The sequence below is a fragment of the Chlorocebus sabaeus genome, chromosome 1 (genome assembly GCF_047675955.1).
Source record: "Chlorocebus sabaeus isolate Y175 chromosome 1, mChlSab1.0.hap1, whole genome shotgun sequence".
NCBI classification, from domain to species: Eukaryota; Metazoa; Chordata; class Mammalia; order Primates; family Cercopithecidae; genus Chlorocebus; species Chlorocebus sabaeus.
The window spans coordinates 96,490,153-96,514,010 of record NC_132904.1 but is presented as its reverse complement, the minus strand read 5'-3'; the positions used below and the strand labels follow the sequence as shown (position 1 = coordinate 96,514,010).

The window sequence follows — 23,858 nt, the reverse complement described above, 5'->3', positions numbered from 1 at the left end:
TCTCCTCTGGCTTCACCGATCAGCCCCATCCCATCTCTTAATCCTGCTCTCTGGGGATAAATTTGAAATAAACTACCTAAAAGCAATTTTTGATCTCAGCTTTGCTTTAGGGGAACCAAAGATAAGATAATACATTTTATAATAGAGAGTTATTAAGTAAAATTCAATTTTTACTTGAAAGGAAAAATATTGCCTATGCATATATCCTTTATTATTTTTAGAAAGATCTACATTTTTTCAGAGAAGTGTAAAAACACAATGTTCTTGAAATGATTTTTTTTAGCGAACTCTATAGTCACAGCAGATTAAACATAATTTTTATATTCAAACCCCTACAGAGACATTTGCCACGTTTGCAGAAACATTCATTGTGACACCTATCTCTGCACTGAGAAGTTTGTAAAACCCAGCAGGAATTTCAGCTGACCGTGGTGCAATATATATTCTATTTTTATTTTCAGAACAAGTGTTTAATATGTGCCATCTACTTAGGAAAACATTCAGGAATATGTCCTTCTTATGAACATACTTTTAAATTATATTTTTTGAAGACAGATGAAATAGTGATATGAAAGTTTCTGAATAAAAATAATTCCATTCCAATCTATAACTTCCTTAATTTTATGTTTCAATTTTTTTCACATTATCTTAGTATGAATCTTGTAATCACTCTATAAGCACAAGAATTTTCAACAGTAACTATTAACTTAGAATTGCATATATGTGTGTATATATGTGTGTGTGAATAGACATATATATACACACACAGACATACACACACACACACACACACACACACATCTGAGAATTTTGCAAGTTGGTGTGAGTTCCCCTGATGGTGTGAGATGTGTGGGGGTCATAGCTGAATGCGGTGTGTGGATGACCAGGTTCTGCTTTGGTGTGAGGACAGGGAGCTGGCTGTCAGGCTGCTGGCATACGAATACAAGAATACAAATTTTTCACTAGAGTACCACCATTGACATTAAAAACTTTAGCTTTCCTTTACATCCCTTGTAAGTTGGATTCCTAGGTATTTTATTCTCTTTGAAGCAATTGTGAATGGAAGTTCATTCCTGATTTGGCTCTCTGTTTGACTGTCACTGGTGTATAAGAATGCTTGTGATTTTTGCACATTAATTTTGTATCCTGAGACTTTGCTGAAGTTGCTGATCAGCTTAAGGAGATTTTGGGCTGAGACAATGGGGTTTTCTAAATATACAATCATGTCGTCTGCAAACAGGGACAATTTGACTTCTTCTTTTCCTAACTGAATCCCCTTGATTTCTTTCTCTTGCCTGATTGCCCTAGCCAGAACTTCCAACACTATGTTGAATAGGAGTGGTGAGAGAGGGCATCCCTGTCTTGTGCCAGTTTTCAAAGGGAATTTTTCCAGTTTTTGCCCATTCAGTATGATATTGGCTGTGGGTTTGTCATAAATAGCTCTTATTATTTTGAGGTACGTTCCATCAATACCGAATTTATTGAGCGTTTTTAGCATGAAGGAGAACTACAAACCACTGCTCAGTGAAATAAAAGAGGACACAAACAAATGGAAGAACATACCATGCTCATGGATAGGAAGAATCAATATCGTGAAAATGGCCATACTGCCCAAGGTAATTTATAGATTCAATGCCATCCCCATCAAGCTACCAATGAGCTTCTTCACAGAATTGGAAAAAACTGCTTTAAAGTTCATATGGAACCAAAAAAGAGCCCGCATCTCCAAGACAATCCTAAGTCAAAAGAACAAAGCTGGAGGCATCACGCTACCTGACTTCAAACTATACTACAAGGCTACAGTAACCAAAACAGCATGGTACTGGTACCAAAACAGAGATATAGACCAATGGAACAGAACAGAGTCCTCAGAAATAATACCACACATCTACAGCCATCTGATCTTTGACAAACCTGAGAGAAACAAGAAATGGGGAAAGGATTCCCTATTTAATAAATGGTGCTGGGAAAACTGGCTAGCCATAAGTAGAAAGCTGAAACTGGATCCTTTCCTTACTCCTTATACGAAAATTAATTCAAGATGGATTAGAGACTTAAATGTTAGACCTAATACCATAAAAATCCTAGAAGAAAACCTAGGTAGTACCATTCAGGACATAGGCATGGGCAAAGACTTCATGTCTAAAATGCCAAAAGCAACGGCAGCAAAAGCCAAAATTGACAAATGGGATCTCATCAAACTAAAGAGCTTCTGCACAGCAAAAGAAACTACCATCAGAGTGAACAGGCAACCTACAGAATGGGAGAAAATTTTTGCAATCTACTCATCTGACAAAGGGCTAATATCCAGAACCTACAAAGAACTCAAACAAATTTACAAGAAAAAAACAAACAACCCCATCCAAAAGTGGGCAAAGGATATGAACAGACATTTCTCAAAAGAAGACATTCATACAGCCAACAGACACATGAAAAAATGCTCATCATCACTGGCCATCAGAGAAATGCAAATCAAAACCACAATGAGATACCATCTCACACCAGTTAGAATGGCGATCATTCAAAAGTCAGGAAACAACAGGTGCTGGAGAGGATGTGGAGAAATAGGAACACTTTTACACTGTTGGTGGGAGTGTAAACTAGTTCAACCATTATGGAAAACAGTATGGCGATTCCTCAAGGATCTAGAACTAGATGTACCATATGACCCAGCCATCCCATTACTGGGTATATACCCAAAGGATTATAAATTATGCTGCTATAAGGACACATGCACACGTATGTTTATTGCAGCACTATTCACAATAGCAAAGACTTGGAATCAACCCAAATGTCCATCAGTGACAGATTGGATTAAGAAAATGTGGCACATATACACCATGGAATACTATGCAGCCATAAAAAAGGATGAGTTTGTGTCCTTTGTAGGGACATGGATGCAGCTGGAAACCATCATTCTTAGCAAACTATCACAAGAACAGAAAACCAAACACCGCATGTTCTCACTCATAGGTGGGAACTGAACAATGAGATCACTTGGACTCGGGAAGGGGAACATCACACACCGGGGCCTATCATGGGGAGGGGGGAGGGGGGAGGGATTGCATTGGGAGTTATACCTGATGTAAATGACGAGTTGATGGGTGCAGCACAGCAAGATGGCACAAGTATACATATGTAGCAAACCTGCACGTTGTGCACATCTACCCTACAACTTGAAGTTTAATAATAATAAATAAATTAAAAAAAATAAAATAAAAAAAAAAAAAAAAACAAAACTTTAGCTTTCCATGGAAAGCTCATTCATATTATTAAGAGATGAGTCTTTGGACTTTTTGCATATAGAGATAGAGAAGGAAAAGGTGTCTAACATTTTATTGAAATAGTTGTTCAATGTCTATGTCTTCAATCTCCTTTATTGAGTCCCATTTCTTACATCTGTTCTTAGTGCTAACTTTGATTTCAGAATGTCTTCAAGCTTCCATTGGGCATATGGTCCTCGACCCTTTCTTTAGACTCCTTATACTTCATTCTGTATTTTAGTTTTCTCCACTTCTTTAATACGTTAACTCAATCCTTTCTTATTCTTTCAGAAATATATTGAAATGTCTCACTTGGTGATGCTCTTCCTCTCCTTCAGCATTCTTAGTGAAAATATAGATTTATTTTTGTAAGGTATAAGAAGGGTGACAGGTAGCAAATGCATGCATCCAATCCACCCTGTTGAGCTACATGTCCACTTCTTATTGAGACCCTTATTTCCCTTGGCTTCCTTGACATCATATTCAACTGCTTTGGTTTTTGTTTTTTTGAGACAGAGTCTCGCTCTGTTGCCCGGGCTGGAGTGCAGTGGTGCAATCTCGGCTCACTGCAGCCTCCTTCTTCCGGGTTCCAGTGATTCTCCTGTCTCAGCCTCCCAGGTAGCTGGGGCTATAGGGATGCACCACCACACCTGGCTAATTTTTGTAGTTTTTCAGTAGAGACAGGGTTTCTCCATGTTGGCCAGCGTGGTCTCAAACTCCTGATCTCAGATGATCTGCCTGCTACGGCCGCCCAAAATGCTAGGATTACAGGCATGAGCCACAGTGCCTGGCCTGTTCTACTGTTTTTCCTATTATCTTATTATCTCTCTACCTTCTCCTCATTATATTTTGTGGGATTTTCATTATTTACCCTCCTAATGTAATGTAGATTAGTCAAGGATTGACCTTAAGCTCACTTCTCTTCTCATTTCATACTGTCTCCCCATGCTTTCTTAACCACACCAATGTCTTCAATACAATTTTCACTGTAGTGACTCATGTTCATATCTGAACACTGTTATCCAAAATATTAATTGGTTTTGTGCAGCAGAACTTTAAGAAACACTACATCCAAATTATATTACATTCTTATTAATGGTATTAGCCTTATTTTTCTTTAGGTTATATTTAATACAAAGTTTCAGTTACTGTGAAAAACACATCCAGTATAGTATACATGTCTAGAAAGTGGCTTAAAAACCTGGAAAAATATCACATTAAATGATAATTATATAGTAATAATCTGTAGATATTTATTGATTTTCCAGATTATAGAGTTAGTCTAAGAAGAAGTATAGAATATATGATTGTATTTGCTGGACAGAATTGCCAAAATATAAGTAGAAGAAAAAAGAACATAAAAGTAGCTTAGGAAAGATGAAGGAAAAAGTAGGAATAAAATTATCCTCATTTCATGACATAAAATTATGTCCTGACATAAAATTAAGTCATTTCATGACTCTTGAATTAAAGATTCAAGAGTTAAAAGGACAGTAGAAATTTAAGTATATTATTAAAGTTTAAAAGATAAGCAACAGTAAACTTAAAAATGCATATTAAACTAGACGAAGGAAGAAACTTATGCATACTTATCAAATGAAGGAATAAACAGTTATTGTTTAAACTTGATTAACCAAAATGCATAGATATTTTCTAGCATTTTATGAGAACATTATGGAACAACAACAACATAAAAGGGAAGTTAGAAGTTTGGCTCTCCAGAGTGAGATTTAATGTCAGGGAGAGGTGAGTAGGATTTTCTGGGTTTTGTTTTGTTTTGTTTTTCTATGTCACTACATTCATTCAATATGGATGTGTTACTTTGACTTAAAACAAATGGACAAACAAAAGCCAAGAAAGCAATACCCTTAGGTAAGTTATAGAAAAAAAAAATGTAAATTTTGTAGCTTCTCTGGTAAAAAATAAGACTGTTACTGAATGATGTAATAGAAATTTAGCAGATGCTTACCACCTGTTTTTTTGTTAAATGTCAACCTTAAAATAAGTTTTATTTTATTGATTTATTCTTGTTTTATTGAGCCTTCTATACAGTACTTCTCAAATAATGACTTTTTGAAAATACAGACATTTGTAAAAGAAAAAAGTGTCAACAATGTCAACTGCTGCAGTCACTTCAATTAATATAGCGACCAAAACAGTATTGGTTTACTGACATAGCATTTTGTTATATAAGAAGCAACGACTTACAGAGCAATTTTCTGAAAGGCCATAGGGAATGATTCTCAATAGCACAGGAAGGAGGAATTGGTTGTAATAGGAGGATGGAGAGTATACTATCTCTATTGAAATAGGATGGGAGATAACAATGCAGATGGAGATGCAGTTAGATTTAAATTTTTTTAGTAGAAAGATGATTTAATAAGGTACATAGTTTTTGTGAAGCAGCGGTCGTGAGGCAATCCAGTCTAAGGAAAGCTGAGAAGTTTCCAAAAATTTGGGAGGGGGAGTAGCAACTTAAGCCATCCACAGAAACTTGGTGGGATTGAATGGCAATGTTGATAGCCCACTTGAAACTGATGATCATGAAACCCTGGTGGGTGTAAACTTTTCAGATAGCTTTCAGAATCTCAAGGCAGTCACAGAGTAGAGTTTAATTGAGCTCATTGGAGTTGGGGTTTTGCCAAACAAGGGCAACAGAAGACACAGAGACAAAGTGATTTAAATATCAGCAAATGATTATTCCTGAAATGTTTGCCCATGGAAGGTAGAAGGTAAAGTTAAGTGATATATCTGGGCCGTGAAACAAAAGTGCAAGACTCTTCCACATGGACATTGACTTACACACGTGCTACTCTCCCTTGTGATGGGCAGGCAATGTATAGAAAGAGGTCTCTGGTGTGAAAAGAAGGTGGAAGAGCCTCTTCAAGCTCAGGTACTATTCAAATATAAAGTATTATTATACAGATGGACAGTGAAAATGGAATTAATTGTTAGCCAAAAAAAGTTACACTTTTCAGATAAGAATGCATTCACTTCTTAAGAAATCAGGGAGAAAAGGGCTCAGAAGTTTTAGAGAAATGGCTTACAGAAAATTAATTCAAGACTTTTAATTACATAAACTGTAAAACTGCATTTCTTTTTTATTTTCAATCTGTAGACCCTCCTACATAATCTTGTAGTTGGCAAAATATATAAACAGTATTCCACAGTGATGTAATACACAATGATGACTTTTAAATCTCTTTCGGTAGCCCAGCTCTCTCTTATGGGTATTAGGAACAGATATCTGATTACCTATTGTCAATTTCCTCATGGATTTCCCGTGTACCCTGTATCTCATATTGAAAACTGAATTCCTCATTTTTATCTGCTTCTGTATTTTTTCAGCTGTGTTCTTTTCTGGTGAAGAGAATCATCGCCCATTCAATGAACTATGCTAAAGCCTTGAAATTGTTTTATATGCTAGCCTCCTCCTACTCCAAAGCCTGTAATTCATTAATTATCAAATGCTGGTAATCCTACCTTCTTAATATCCCAGTTATGTTTCCTGTCCTCCAGTGCTACCATCACTGCTTTTGTTCAGTCATTTATCACCTCTTGGCTGATTAGTTTTAGTAGCCCGTGAATTGGTTTCCAAGTCACCATTTTTTTTCCTACCTGGTTCTCCATGTCATTACTTAACTGTGAGGTCTTTACCAATTTTCATCATTTCCTTAATACTGGCTTTCTCTTCTTTAAAATGAATATGACGTTTTTACCCTTTACTTGACAGAGTTGTTACTACTATATATACATATATATATATAAAATAGTGTGTATCTCTATCTATATATGTATGTACAACATACTTCACAGTTCATGAAGTTTCATAGACTGTGTTGTTTACATATACATATTTAAATGTTTACATACATACATATCAACGTATTTATACACACACACATATATAAACAACAAAGTGTATAATAAACTAAGTGGTAAGCAAAAATCTTGTGATATAGCTCTGGTCATACATTCCAGCAGCATATATTCTAAAAACAAACATATGATAAAACAGCACTTAAATAGATTACTTTTTAAGCTTCACAATCAATCAGGTTTCTCAAGCTTACTTCTTAATAACAGCTTCGCAGATTTTTTTTTACTGCATGACAGAGCAAACTGCACATCATATATCAATGATAATATAATGCTTGACTTCTTTAATGCAACGCTTAACTGTAAATGTCTGTAAATACAAATGAGGTGTTTAAATTTGAAGATACTTTGGATAGATGGCAATACCTATAATTATAGAGTCATCACTTCTGCCTGATTTGCACTTAAAAGTTAAAGTTCCAACTGCTCCTATTATTAGAAAAGTAATAATAACAATTATAACTATACCATGAAGTATTAAAACCTGAACATTCAATTTGAACGCAGCTAAAATAAAAATGTAATGAAAAGTGGATCCATAAAATGCTTTCAATTCATACACATATGCTATACAGAGGCACTCAAGAGCAAAGGAAAGAACTGTGGAGTATTTTTTATGGTTCTTTTTTGCAGATTCTTTCTTGTTTTCTGGCATTACAGTAGCATTATGGTGAATATTTCTCATCCATGGATCATCACTTTCTTATGTCAAAATTTTTATTCTAAGGTATGTATAAATATGGCCTAAAAATGTAGTTTCTAAATATGGCAAATGTCTTTTTATTTTATTTGTAAGTTCCAGTTCTTAAAAAAAACACATACACATTAATACATCTTTATTTTCCAAATTAGAGTTGGCTGACCTTTTTAATGGGCCAAGCAACTTACCATCATTACGTAGAGTGAGTGGCGTTGGAGGACTAAGGACTCTAGCATTCGTCACTGTGTTTTTCACCAGACAAATATAGCTGCCAACATCTGATGTTTGGACTTTAGAAATATAAAGGTTGCCTGTCTCCTGGGAAATGAACCGCCGGCTGTCTTCCGCCACAAAGGAAGGGAACTCATTAAATACCCAGCTATAGATGATCTCTGAAAATACACAAAATTTGGTCAATGAAAGACTTTGATTTTTTCATTAACAGAAAAAGTTCAAACAACAAAGCCTGAGATATATTGCAAGCTCACACATATTTGATCCATGGAGCTATATAATTTAGTATTTTATATTCAAAGGATTATTGTTAATGACTATGGTGAGATCTGAAATATTTCTTAGGATGTCTGAACTTGACTCATTTATTTATTCTTTCAATTCCAATGTGTATTGAACATGTTTTAGGTACTCAGAACTATGATAACCTGAAAACAGAAAGAGAAGAGACAATTCCCCATTCTCAAAGATCAATTTAATGAAGAAAATTTACCCAAACCTATGAAACAATGTAGAATAGGAAAATGGAGATACAGACCTTATTGTAAAGAAGGTATGAGATGGGGCACTTAAGCAATAAAACTTATCAAACAAAGGCAAACTACATGTCTTCTGTCCAAATGTTCTCCTCTACACACATCCCATTTTGTAACTTAGTTTAATTTCTAAATTAAGCTTAAGTTCACTGGGACTTTCAGAGACAGTATCATCAAATTCTGACTCTACTACTTAGTGATGGTCTAAATTGAGCCAGTATTTAACTAACTTTTTGAGGTTCATTTTTAAAATTCATATAGTTAGAATAATATTATGTACTTCATAAGCTTCAAACAAGACAATGCACCTAAGAGCTTAACGAATAATATGCATTCATAAAACATGAAAAGTAACATTTCTGTTATCATCCTACCCTAACCAAAAATTACCACGTTAGGAGCTCCTTCTGCGTGCACCATTTAAATATAAGAAAAACAGTTAAGAGGATATAAAACAAGTCTGAAGGAATAGTGGATACTTAAATATTTTCAGGGCTGTTTTCAACAGAATTCCAATGATGAGATGAACATTGATTCTAAGCAAGATTTTGCTAATATTTATTATTAAAAAAAATTATATCGGCTGGGCGCCGTGGCTCACGCCTGTAATCCCAGCACTTTGGGAGGCCGAGGCGGGCGGATCACGAGGTCAGGAGATTGAGATTATTCTGGTTAACAAGGTGAAAACCTGTCTCTACTAAAAATACAAAAAAATTAGCTGGGTGTTGTGGCGGGCACCTGTAGTCCCAGCCACTCAGGAGGCTGAGTCAGGAGAATGGCATGAACTCGAGAGGTGGAGCTTGCAGTGAGCTGAGATCATACCACTGCACTTCAGCCAGGGTGGCAGAGTGAGATATCAACTCAAAAAATAAATAAATAAATAAATAAATGAATAAATAAATAAATAAATAAAATTATATGTTATAGTTCTAGCAGAAGCCTGAGAATTTTGAAATATTATATTGCATTAATGCGTAATTACAATATACAGATACAAAATCAAATATCTTAACAATTGTTTTATAAAGAAAAGCATTTTTTACAGTTACCGACACCCAGTTGGCAGCCTTCAGTACATTTAATATTTTATTAACAATTTATTTAAAATATCCATATTACTTTACTCGAAGGAACTCCCTAAAGTATAACTGAAATACTTCCACTTGTTCTCATAGAGCTCAACTAGACTCTAAATTCAAAGCTTTCTCACATTTAACAATGTGAATTCCCTTAATTGCTATAATGAAAGTGTTACTTGTCATTCACACTTAATTCATATATTTTAATATGTATTTATTTTATATTACATTTTACTAAAATCTTTTTTTTAATTATTTTACTAAAATCTAATATAAAATAACGGTTTTCTGAGTTTTTGGTTTATATTACTTAAAGTTTCAGAAAAATGAAAGCAACTAACAATTACAGGTAATCATTCATTAAATTCAAAAATACTGTTTCTGTTACACTGATATTTGTTGAATTAATGTTTAGTAATTTTAGACTAGGAGAAAAATATTTACACAAAATTGGCATTTTCTCAGATTTTACAGACGGGTAAGTATTTGGAGACTCAAAAATGCTTATTTAGTTCTTCAAATAAGTTTTCAGTTTAATGTAGTGAAGCATTTCATAATTCCAAAAAGTATAAAAAGTAGAAATACCACACAATAGAAGAGCTGACAACCTCAGTTTGCAGTGGATTATCTGCCAGTGCCAAAAATGAAAATATTGAACTGAGCTAAACACCTTTTAACATTCCTCTTTACTTTCTCCTATAAGGTTTTCCATTATTTATTCACATTTATTTAATACTGTCTTCAAAGTAATCATAAAAAGTCTATAATTAATTTTAGTATTATATTGTAATCTGAGAACTACAAAATATTTCAGGGAAATAGTAAAGTATACTTGGCTCTGGTGCCACAGTCTTTAGCTTTATATGTCACTTTCTTCCATACCAACTGTGCCTGGCCCTTAAAAATAATTGAATGCATGCTTATCTATTAAGTGGTAAAAATTTAGTAGTAGTGGCATTCATTTCAGAAGATACTGATATTAGGTGGTCAACTATGATTTTCCCATTTTTTAAGGCTCTTTTTTTCTAATGGTATGGTGACCTAAAGCAACTAAAATGTTTTAGAAGTTATTGGTGTGATTCTTCAGTGAGTAATCCCTATATCAGCAGACAGTGACCACTTTGAGATATCCTGTGCATCTACGTTATGAAAGTCTTCCTCGAGAATGCTTTTGCACAAATCCTACTTGAGATCAATTTTTCCCCAATTGTTCTATGTAGTTTGCTTTCTTTATTATTATACTTTAAGTTATGGGAAACATGTACAGAACATTCAGGTGTGTTATATAGGTATACAAAATGGTGTTGGGAAAACTGGCTAGCCACATGCAGAAAGCTCAAACTGGACCCCTTCCTTACACCTTATTAAAACATTAACTCAACGTGGATTAAAGACTTAGATGTAAGACCTAAAGCCATAAAAACCCCTAGAAGAAAGCCTAGGCAATATCATCCAGGATGTAAGCATGGGCAAAGACTTCATGACTCAAACACCAAAAGCAATTGCAACAGAAGGATCAATGTTTATGCTAAATTTCAATCAGGTATTTTTGATATTATATAGTAATATACATTTGGGACACAAATCCATGTGCGGCGTAGGCTTTTGGCTTCTCATTGGAGAATTTTTGTCTTCTACTCTGAACCAACAAGTCATTCCATCTGTGGTCTGACTTGGGCAGACATTGCTATTCAACTTCCATTCTCAAGCAGACCCAAGGACTTGTCCTTTGCCCTGGCATGATCATTCATCCTTTAGCTTTTAGACTTTAGGGTCTACTTCTGTAACATGTGAAAAATGTACCTTGCTTCTAAGATCTCCTCAGGGTTAACATCACAGAGTATGCTTTGGATTTTAGTTCTTATTTGTTTCTGCTACTTGGGGATTTCCTTTTCTTTCTTGTGAGATCAGCTACATATTGAAATTATCTTTGCTTTATTTCAGTCATCATTTCTAAATTTTGGTAGTGAGAACATTTCCAGGTCAGCTGTCTCCAGCCCTAACTGAATGTCCAGATTTTATGGATTCAACTATTGCAGACTTTCTATGCCACTGCTGCAATTGATTCAGTGTCAATAAACACAGGATCTTCTCTTTGCTCCCCTGACAAATAAGATGATTATTTAAGTGATATATTTCCACAACTACAGAGTGCATAAAAACAGGAGTACACACGTGGGCAATGATGCTCATTTCTCTTAACAGAAGTGCCATTAACAACAACAAAAAAGTTTGAAAAAGGGGAATGAAACTGCATACTGGACCCTCTGAAGTCTTTGAAAACAATTTCAGTGAGTAATCACATGTGATTCAACATTCTTTAATATAACTACATGTTGGGAAATAACCATTCTTTTTTCTAATAAAGTGTGTACACATCAGAGGCTTTGGGCCAAAGAATTCGGAGAGAACACAATGGATATAGCATCTGAGTTGTTCAATGACCCAATTAATAATGCAACTCTCCCTGGGAGTCTATTTTCTTTATCCCTATAAGTACAGAAAGAAAAAGAACTTAAAAATCAGAAGCTTCCCTATCTCTATAAAATGCTTAACTTTATGGTAAGATTCTCAGTCAACAGGCCTTATTTACCAAAATCCCTAATTGTTTTTGTTATTTCTATAATATGAGATTTAATGTTTTATCTGCCAAAAATCATAACTTCTTTATTATTAAAATATAACATTTGTTCAGGCACAGCAGCCCATGCCTGTAATCCCTGCTTTACGGGAGGCTGAGGTGAGAGGATAGCTTGAGGCCAGGAGTTCAAAGTTGCCATAAGCTGTGACTGTGCTGCTGTGCTCCAGCCTGGATGATAGAGTTAGACCCCAAATCAAATAAGTAGAAGACATGTAACTTTTAGTTTATTTTTTAAATAGTTCAAGTTTTTCATTTATTTATTTTCTGTATCTTGTATTAATTTTTAGTGATGCTTCCTGGTAGAGTACATGTCAGGAGGATTTTAATATTTACAAATTGTCTTTTAATCATATTTATTTTCATAATTCTATCATCCATTATGACCCATCTCCTCTCTTTCATGGTGACTTAATTGAAGTGAAGATAATTAAATAGGATAATTTAGTAAGTTCCTGGAGAAAAATAGGGTTTTAAAAATTGTCACTACAATTATTTTCTTTTTTGAAAGTTTGTACCCAATCCTACCGCTTTGGATTCTGAATTAATGACATTATGATAGAAACTGTAGAGAACTGTCCACTTAATTATTAATTACTACTGAGCATAAGGGACAACCTGAAATTGGTGGGAAATATATTTTTCCATTGCTGATGTGTACCTTAATTGAAACAGAAAATGTCACTATTAGCCATGTCAATTACTCTTGCTGAATCTACCTTCTTCATCATTATATTTTTAAAACTCAACAGGATACTTGGTATGTAGTTGCTCCATAAATATTTGGTGAATAAATGCATAGTTGAGATAGAAATATATCTATAATCTATTTATATAAAACTCTTTAAATTTCAAGAACAAGAGTGGATTTATTTTCACATAATAAACTTCATTACAAATTTCCTAAGATCTAAATTGGCTTGTTCTGGCTTTGAGAATATGAGTCAAATAGGATGCTTAATGTTGGCCGAAATAGAGACACTGAGTCCCTATTTGTTATAGTAATATAGACAGTTTAAAAATCTGGAATGTACTGTGAATGAGCAAAAGAGAAAAGGATCATTTTTACAAAGGTACTATGAAGTGTTTTCATGATTTATTCTATTAGGGAACTTAGATGAAATCTTAGAGGTGAGGAATATTAAATTTTTAGGTAGTACAATCCTTATCAGAGGTTAATAGCCTCATGGATGACCAATTGTCTGCCTCTGATTGAGCATGCTTATTGATATTTTGTTGAGGAAGCTGATTGGCAGCTCAAGTTATTTAATGGATCAAACAGAAAAATCATTTTGGCTCCTACATGTGGGGTGGGAGCTGAGGTCAAGGCAACTGGGATATCAACTAGTAGTAATGAAATATGCAAAGCACAGTTGGGGATATTATGAAAATACCAGATAGACCTGGGAAAAAAAAAAACAGCATAACAGTTTACCATGAGTCACACACTTTTCATGTTTTTTTTTTTTTTTTAACCTAGTTCTTCCCTTAGTATGTGCCCCCCACTTTCCCTATCACACACAGACACATTAGAAGTTAGCACTGTGAGTGAGTAAGACCATGGACTACAAAATCACAGAGACCAGGCATTCAAAGATGGTTGCATGACCTACCAACTACATGACCTTTGGGAAAGCTATTTAATTTTGCTAAAGCATTAATCTTCTTATCTGTAAACTAAAACTGATGGGATAAAGTGCAAGTTAAATGAAATATTTCATGTACAGAAATAGTTATTATTATTTTAGTCATCTTCAACATCAAAGGTCTGAGGTTCAAATAGGTGAAGGAACCAGGAGAAAATTACAGCTGATTAGAGTCAGAGGGAAAATTAACATTTCTCTCCTCACTATAAGCCTATATTTTATCATTATATTAATCTTCTCTAATTATTGTAATTTAATTTTCCTAAACTTTAGTTTCAGTATTTATAAAATAGGACAGTAATGTCTATATGATAGTAATGCTGAGGATTACACAAGTTACTTAAATGAATGTCCAACATGCAGAAATTGCTCAATAAGGAGAGCTATTGTCTCAGGATAAACTATCTAGTATAAAGCACAGTTTTGTAGAATACAAATTCACCTTGTACCTCGTACAATTGGATTCAATTTCCATGCGCCAAAAGTTTCATCTATAAAAATACAACCAGAGACAAAGATCCTGAGAGTTACAATGGAATAAAGCTATCTGAGTCTTGGTTAGTACCAAGAGAAATAATCAAGGTTTTCTTTTTCCCCTTTGAGACGGAGTCTCGCTCTGTCGCCCAGGCTGGAGTGCAGCGGTGCGATCTTGGCTCACTGAAAGCTCCGCCTACCAGATTCACGCCATTCTCCTGCCTCGGCCTCCCAAGTAGCTGGGACTACAGGCACCCACCATCACACTCGGCTGTTTTTTTTTTTTGGTTTTTTTTTTTTTTTTTTTTTTTTGTATTTTTAGTAGAGACCGAGTTTCATCGTGTTAGCCAGGATGGTCTCGATCTCCTGAACTCGTGATCCACCCGCCTCGGCTTTCCAAAATGTTGGGATTACAAGAGTGAGCCACTGTGCCCGGCCTCAGAATGAAGATATTTTAAAAGATATTGTGAAGAATGCAAAAGATAATACCTGTTGTATGTTTTAAAAATGAAATTACTTTAAAACAAAGTAGTCTGTATCATTACATTAAATTTTAGTTATCTTGGTCGAACAAAACAAAGTAATAATTTTCTTTTTTATGCTTTGGAGACATGTATTTTCATTATGTTTGTTACCTAAACTCAAAAGAAGCAGAGTTCTTCATAATTACGTCACCAAGACAGGAAAATATTTTACGTGCATGTAATTCAAAACACCTTTAGAAAAATATAAGATAAATAAAAGAATACGTATAATCGAAACAGTACTAAACTGGCAAATCTTATGATCCACGACTTAAGCAGGTCTGAGCTAGGGAATTCCAGGTTCTAGTGTTCAAGTGATTATATCAACTGGGTGACAGGAGCTATTTTTATTTTCTCTGTGGAATACTTCACAGTGTGGAGGACATTTTTATCCCAGGAGTCCTGTGTCTAGATATAAAGGTCATTGCTAACCCTTTTCAAAAGGCAGCCTAAATTTCTTGCTTTGCTAAGGGGTTTTTAAATTACGTTGTATTGTACTGTAAGCTCTTAGCAGGTCTAGGGCCAGCATTTACTCAACAGTGTGCAAGAGTCAGTGGCACAGACTCAGCTTAGCTTAGGTTTCCAACTTTGCATTAAAAAGAATTCACTCCTGGCTTCCCGTAATTCATTGATAATGCCCACAAATCCCTGCCCTAATCAATAACAGACTATTTGTGCCCCAGAATCTTGCCAGAGCATATGACCTTAATGTGCTTATCAAACTTGTGAAAATGTTAGCTTAAAAAAACATACATAGAGAGAACTACTGAAAGGTTATGGAGTCGTTCCACGGACTCCGTTCAACTTTGGACATGACGAAAGTAATCTCAGCATTTATCCTTCATTAAATCAGGACACCAGCGTGCATAACAGCAGCAGCAGCAGCAACAACAACAACAGTAAACACTTATTGTCTTACAGTGGGTTTATAGAAATAGAGTCAGTGAAGAGGCCTCTCAAATAGGATTCAACAAAATTTTTTCCAGGAGGAAAAATTAAGAGAAGCAAGGTAAGATGAGGGAGAAAAATGATAAAGCTAACCAAGGATGTGGTCCCTGTTGGAGATTAGCTTCAGATTGATCTCACTTGGGGTTCTCAAATGCAAGCTTCACTGCAGCATTGCTAAGTGAGGCAAAAGAAGGCAAAGAGTATCAGCAAAGGCTATTTGCACCCTCTCCCCTGTATCCGTAAGTTATTAGCTGCTGGGTGGGGCAGGTGGAGTGCCGTGAGGGCAGGAAGCACGATTTTCCAGGTGTGGCAAATATTCTGGAGAAGAGGAAGCAGCCAATCTTCATACCAGTTGCTGGATGTGTGCAGGCATCGGGTGGAGAACGTCTGGATGGAGCACCAATACAATCTAGTAAATGTGTACTGCACTTAGAATATGCCATGCAATGTGTTCTATGTGTATCAACTCATTTAATTCTCATAGGAATGGGTAACTTTATTTTACAAACGGGAAAACTAAGATATAGAGTTGCCAATAACTTGCTTAAGAATTACTACAAAGCATTGATCTTTATTGAAAAGAGAAAAAGAAACCTGGTAAATCGTGGTTTCAAATATTTACTAGATGGAGTTTTATATACATGGGATATAATTTTGCAAATAAAAGTTTGATGTTTGAAATAGTGACTAATTAGATCAGTGTCCAGATTTCACTCACCAGTCCAGAACAAAAGCAGGCTGGTGATTATTTCTATTAACCATTAAGTCACACCGTAATTAAACCACGGTCACAATTCCATAGAAGTCTTAACCATATAAAACAGTAAGAATGTGGCCTGCTGGGTAGAGACCTACTACAAAATACCAGCACGGCATACCTGAAATACAGATGTTCATAAATGTAAAAGTTTTATTATTGCACAGTTACAAACAAGGATACTATTCCTCATCTCTGTCTACATTAGGATTTACAGAGTTGTCCAAATATTTTACCATGAAAAGTCGCACAGATAATAATTTTTAAATTAGCCTGTATTTTCTGGAATCAATGGCAGTCCACAAGATGGCAGTGCTTGATGTGTAGACAGGTTTAATCTTGGACAATATTCCAAATGGAGGAAAATTAAGACCTTGGTTAGCAAAATAAAGTTTTCTTCTATTCCTATGTTTTACTTAGTAAAATACTACCTTTTATCCAAAAGATAATTGTCATTTATACGTAACAAGAATGATTAAATTTTAATTTAGCTCGATGAATTAAAAGCAAAAGAAAATTCATAAGGCAGATATTTCAAACACAACATTTTTTCACTATGAATTTTTAAAAATTTTTAACTTCTTTTAATTTGATGTTATGCAAATTTTATGGTGAAAATTTGAAGATTTATTGCAGTCTAAATATTAATAGAAACAAATATGAGTTTTATAAATTATCCCCCTTATAGGTAGGTGAGTCACAGAGGACAAAACCCTCTAGAGCTGTGCATTGCCTAAATCTTCTGTGTTAAATATGGAACTTGAGTTGCTTTTGGGTTCATTTATCATATAGGTACAACAGAGAATCTTCAGGTAAGATAAATTATTATAACGAGATTGTCTGCCCCTCAACTTATTCTTATATTCAACGTAATTTTTCAAAAATGTTCTTTGTGCTTTTATGGCTTAACTAATGCTCATTAATCCTTCATGCAAATCTTTAATGAAGGTAATTTATTTGTCACATTGCCATGCACCATGTAGAAACAGTGGATACTGTCTATTTATCAACAGGCACTGAAATGGTTTATTTTCTGCATCAACGGTTTTTGTCTATGGCTCACCTGTTTCAAAAAAAATAAAAATAAAAAAACCCTAATCATAAAACACATATTTATCTCTGTTGATATGTAATCACTGTAATAAATCTTAAATTACTATTAATTCATATGCACATAACATGAAAGTTTTAGCTGGGGTTTTTTGAGTTGAGTTCTTTTTCAAAAGTAGAAAAGGTGGTATGAGTTATGCTAGTAATATGAAAAGCACAAAAACTATTAAGAACGCATTTTCTCTCTCATTCTACAAGGGGTTTCTCTGTAAAATCACATCATTTTTAATTTTTATAATCATGTTTATATTTTTTATAATTTTGTTCATATCTTATAATCACATTTATAATCAGGTTTATATCATATTTATGATTAAAATATACTCATTTTCATAATCATGTTAAATCGCACTTACATATTAGTTTTTATAATTATGTTTATATCTACATTAATTTCATAATCTTGAAATTGATGTAATTTCATCAAATTATCATCAAAATATATTTGCAAAGTAGACTTTATCATAATGTCTTACTAGACCGTATTTTTTGCAAATGTATTTTGATATTTGCATAGCTGTAAAATAATAAGGTCTAGTACTAATAGGGGGTTTAAACAATTAAAGAACACATAAGAAAGAAAGTGTACCTTGGAAAAAATTGTCATAAAGTAATTGAGTGGCCATTGTTTTGAACCTAATATTCATGTTCTATCAGAGATATATGTAATACACATACTATGGAATAGATGGATGAAAGGTTTTAATGGAATGATAAATTGTTGATTCTCCCTAAGTTATTTTTCCCCTTTCTCTTTCTCTTTTGCCCAGTAGTCTTCTAGGCTTTGGTGTTCTAAACTGGCTTTCCCTTGGTCAATTCCCATACTGTCAGTCTTTATCAGTTTTTCTAATTTCAAGTTGCAGTGGAGATTGACTTTTTAAAATCTAAACGTGTTCAGTCAGATTTCTTTGTTCAGTATCGATCACTCAGATGTGTTTTGTGTATTCTCCACAAGTGTGGGCTCCGTAATGTATTTTTCCCACTAAGCCTCTGTTCCTAGCTTGTGGGTTAATTAATAATTCTGGTGATTGACTTGGTGATATTTTCCCAAATCTCAAGACTAGAAACTATTATAGCTTAAATAAAAATACTACAATTTTCTGGGAACCCAGGAGACTTATACAATATTGTAGTTGTGGGAATAGGAAAACTGTGTATCTGTAGGGATTACTGAAAATTTCAAGAATACAAACCAGTTGTTAGGTGAATAAATTTATTCACAAAACATTGACTTAGGAGATGACTGTTAAAGACGAGATTGAGAGATTTTTATTGGTGGGGATCACCCAAAGAAATTGTGACTGCACACAAACTATTTAACTGGAAATCAAGAAAAACCTGGATACTTTATGTCAAACAGTGATCAGGGTGAGAAGATAGATTTTTTTTTTCATGCTTGTACTTATGCCTTCTTTGTAGTGAAAACATAAAAAACTTGAACACTGGTGTTAGCAACACAATTTGTATCATAGTAAAGTGACATGAAATGTGTATTAAGTGCTTGGATTCCTGTTCCAGCTGGGACCTCTGTGGAAGAACTGAGACACGTGGGGCTCAACTCAATGAGCGTGTAAGGTAATGTGGCACTATGGAAAAAGATGCCTTTATACCAATGAAAAACATGCTTGAATATTTGCACCATCACCTAGCAGCTGTGCGGTCTTGAGCTTATTTATATGACTTCTTCAGTTCGGTTTCTTCATCTGTGAAATGATTATAGTGACACCTAACTCATAGGATTTTGTGGGAAATATCATTAAAAAAAAGTGTTAACATCATTATTTCAGGTATATAGTAAGTATGCTCAAAATGTCATTATTATTGAAAATTCTGGCCTACACACACACACACACACACACACACACACACACACACACGTTTTATTTTTACTGTGTTTACCTTCTATGCAGAATTATCCTAGCAGTCATTCTAAAAAAACTTCAGGAAATATAACCTCTTACCTAAAAATACATATATATATATATATAAAAGAGGCATTTGACTTTGCAGGACAGTCATACATCCATATTCTATTCTTGTTCTGATTTACCATGCAAAAAGCATCAACTATGCAGAACTAAAATATCTGTAAATGTTATAGTATATGTTGCTCTGCAGTATTCCAATCTCATATCAAATTACAGGTTAGGAGTACTTTTACTCTTTATACATGTCACATGCCTACTAATAGTCCTTAAATGGCTCTCTGATATGGAACTCTTTGTCATAGAATTTAAAATCTGTGATAGTCTGGTTTGCTGTCATACCTGTACCCATCTCTTTCTTAACCATCCGATACTATCACCCACTCTTCACTATCATCAGTGCTTCATTTTAAATTGGGTGATTCTCAAATCTATGTGTCTTTCATCATGTTATTTCCCTAGACTCTAGTCTGCACTCCCACCTTCCTCTGCCCAGTTGCATGCTTGGACACAATCCAAGTACAAGTACTACTGCCTCAAACAAGGTTTTAAGAGTCGCATTATTTCCATTTATTTGTGTCCTGTCTTATTCCCTTGAGCAGTGGTTTGCAGTTCTTGAAGAGGTCCTTCATGTCCCTTGTAAGTCATATTCCCAGGTATGTTATTCTCCTTGTAGCAATTGTGAGTGGTAGTTCACTCATGATTTGGCTCTCTGCTTGTCTATATTATTGGTGTATAGGAATGTTTGCGATTTTTGAACACTGATTTTGTATCCTGAGACTTAGCTGAAGTTGTTTATCTGCTTAAGGAGGTTTTGGGCTGAGATTAGGGGTTTTCTAAATGAATATACAATCATGTCATCTGCAAATACAGACAATTTGACTTTCTCTCTTCCTGTTTGAACACCCTTTATTTCTTCTCCTGCCTGATTGCCCTGCCCAAAACTTCCAATACTATGTTGAATAGGAGTGGTGAAAGAGGGCATCCTTCTCCTGTACTGGCTTTCAAGAATGCTTCCAGCTTTTATATGATTCAGTATGATATTGCCTACGGGTTTGTCCAAAATAGTTCTTACTATTTTGAGATATGTTCCATCAGTACCTAGTTGATTGAGAGTTTTCAGCATGAAAGGCTGTTGAACTCTGTCAAAGTCTTTTTTTGCATCTATTAAGACAATCATGTGGTTTTTATCATTGGCTCTGTTTATGTGAAGGATTATGCTTATTGATTTGCATATGTTGAACCAGCCTTACATCCCAGGAATGAAGCCAACTTGGTTTTAGTGGATAAGCTTTTTGATGTGCTGCTGGATTCTGTTTGCCAGTATTTTATTGAGGATTTTCACACTGATGTTCATCAGGGATATTAGCCTGAAATTTTCTTTTTTGGTTGTTTCTCTGCCAGGTTTTGAAATCAAAGTGATGCTGGCCTCATAAAATGAGTTATGGAGGAGTCCCTCTTTTTCTATTGTTTGGAATAGTTTTGGAAGGAATGGTACCAGGTCTTCTTTGTACCTCAGGTAGAATTTGGCTGTCAATCTGCCTGGTCCTGGGTTCTTTTTGGCTGGTAGGCTATTAATTACTGCCTCAATTTCAGAACTTGTTCTTGGTTCATTCAGGGATTCGACTTGTTCCTGGTTTAGTCTCGGGAGGGTGTATGTGTCCAGGATTTTATCAATTTCTTCTATATTTTCTAGTTTATTTGTGTAGAGGTGTTTATAGTATTCTTTGATGGTAGTGTGTATTTGTGTGGGATCAGCGGTGATATCCCCTTAATTGTTTTTCATTGTATCTATTTGATTCTTCTCTCTTTTCTTCTTTATTAGTCTGGCTAGCAGTCTATTTTGTTAATATTTTCATAAAACCAGCTCCTGGATTCATTGATTTTTGAAGGTTTTTTTTTGTGTGTATTTATCTCCTTCAGTTCTTCTCTGATCTTAGTTATTTCGTGTCTCCTGCTAGCTTTTGAATTTGTTTGCTCTTGCTTCTCTGGTTATTTTAATTGTGATGTTAGAGTGTCGATTTTAGATCTTTCCTGCTTTTTCATATGGTCGTTTTAGTGCTATAAATGTCCCTCTTAACACTGCTTTAGCTGTGTCCCAGAGATCAATATCATGAAAATGACCATACTGCCCAAAGTAATTCATAGACTGAATGCTATTCCCATCAAGCTATCATTGACTTTCTTCATAGAACTAGAAAAAAAAAAAAAAACTACTTTAAATTTTATATGGAACCAAAGAAGAGCCCACAAAGCCAAGACAATCCTGAGCAAAAACAATAAAGCTAGAGGCATTATGCTACCTGCCTTCAAATTATGCTACAAGGCTACAGTAACCAAAACAGCATGGTACTGGCACCAAAATAGAGATATAGACCAATGGAACAGAACAGAGGCCTCAGAAATAACACTGCACACAGCAGATTTTTGACTAACCTGACAAAAACAAGCAATGGGGAAAGGATTCCCCATTTAATAGATGATAGTGGGAAAACTGGCTATTCACATGCAGAAAACAGAAACTGGACCCCTTCCTTACACCTTAAACAAAAATTAACTCAAGATGGATTAAAGACTTAAACGTAAGACCTTAAACCATCAAAACCCTAGAAGAAAACCTAGGCAATACCATTCAGGACATAGGCATGGGCAAAGACTTCGTGACTAAAACACAAAAAGCAATAGCAACAAAAGCCAAAATTGACAAATGGGATCTAACTAAACAGCTGCTGCACAGCAAAAGAAACTATCATCAGAGTGAACAGGCAACCTACAAAATGGGAGAAAACACTTGTAATCTATCCATCTGACAAAGATCTAATATCCAGAATCTACAAGGAACTTAAACAAATTTACAAGGGAAAAAAAAATCCATCAAAAGGTGGGCAAAGGATATGAACAGACACTTCTCAGAAGATGACATTTATGTGTCCAACACACACATGAAAAAAAGCTTATCATTACTGGTTATTAGAGAAGTGCAAATCAAAACCACAATGAAATACCATCTCATGCCAGTTAGAATGGCAATCATTAAAAAATCAGGAAACAACAGATACTGACAAAGATGTGGAGAAATAGAAATGCTTTTAACCTGTTGGGGGGAATGTAAATGAGTTCAACCATTGTGGAACACAATGTGATGATTCCTCAAGGATCTAGAACCAGATATTCAATTTGACTCAGCAATTCCATTACTGGGTTTATAAATCATTCTACTATAAGGACAAATGTGCATGTATGTTTATTGGAGCATTGTTTACAATAGCAAAGACTTGGAACCAACCCAGATACTCATCAATGATAGCCTGGATATAGAAAATGTGGCACATATACACCATGGAATACTATGCAGTCATAAAAAAGAATGAGTTCATGTCCTTTGTAGGGACATGGATGAAGCTGGAATCCATCATTCTCAGCAAACTAACACAGGAAGAGAAAACCAAAAACCACATGTTCTCACGTCTAAGTGGGAGTTGAACAATGAGAACACATGGACATAGCGAGGGGAACATCACACACCGGGGTCTGTTGGGGTGTGGAGGAGAAGGGAAAGGAAAGCATTAGGACAAATATATAAAGCATATAGTGCTTAAAACCTAGATTACAGGTTATAGGTGCAGCAAACCAACATGGCACATGCATACCTATGTAACAAACCTACACATTCTGCACCTGTATCCCAGAACTTAAACATAAAAAGGTCACATTAATTTACAATTCACCCTTCTTTTCTGAAATTTTGTAGATATATCATTAACTTGTGTACTGATTTGCTTACAACAGTGCCAATTTACACCAGTTTTCCCAGAAAAAGTATTAATATCCTCCCTTTTCACTCTCAAAAAATGAGCCCGTTTGGATATTATTTATATATATTAAATGCTCTCCCTATGCCCTTTCCATCATCCACACAACACATTACTCTTGTAGTGGTCCTATGTTCTCCCATAGTTCTCTGGATGTATCATCTTCCCTACAAGATCACATATTCATCTAGAGCAGGAGCTCTGTCATATGCTTACTGTGCAAACGTGTCATACAAGTGAAAAATAAACTTATTTAAATTAATTTTAGAAATTTTAAAAAGAGTATTATGTTACCAGTAAAGAAAACTGGAGCTATCTTCAGTTGCCCCAAAT

General features: G+C 34.9%; 1 protein-coding gene across 1 annotated transcript in view; it reads right to left on the bottom strand.

Moving 5' to 3' along the window:
• The window catches only part of CNTN5 (contactin 5), a 1,322,079-nt gene that overhangs the window by 398,555 nt on the left and 899,666 nt on the right, over window positions 1-23,858 (bottom strand). Inside the window, exon 8 of the mRNA XM_038004871.2 lies at window positions 8,031-8,234. Within this exon, the coding sequence (XP_037860799.2) occupies window positions 8,031-8,234 (204 nt within the window). The remainder of the gene's footprint in view (window positions 1-8,030; window positions 8,235-23,858) is intronic.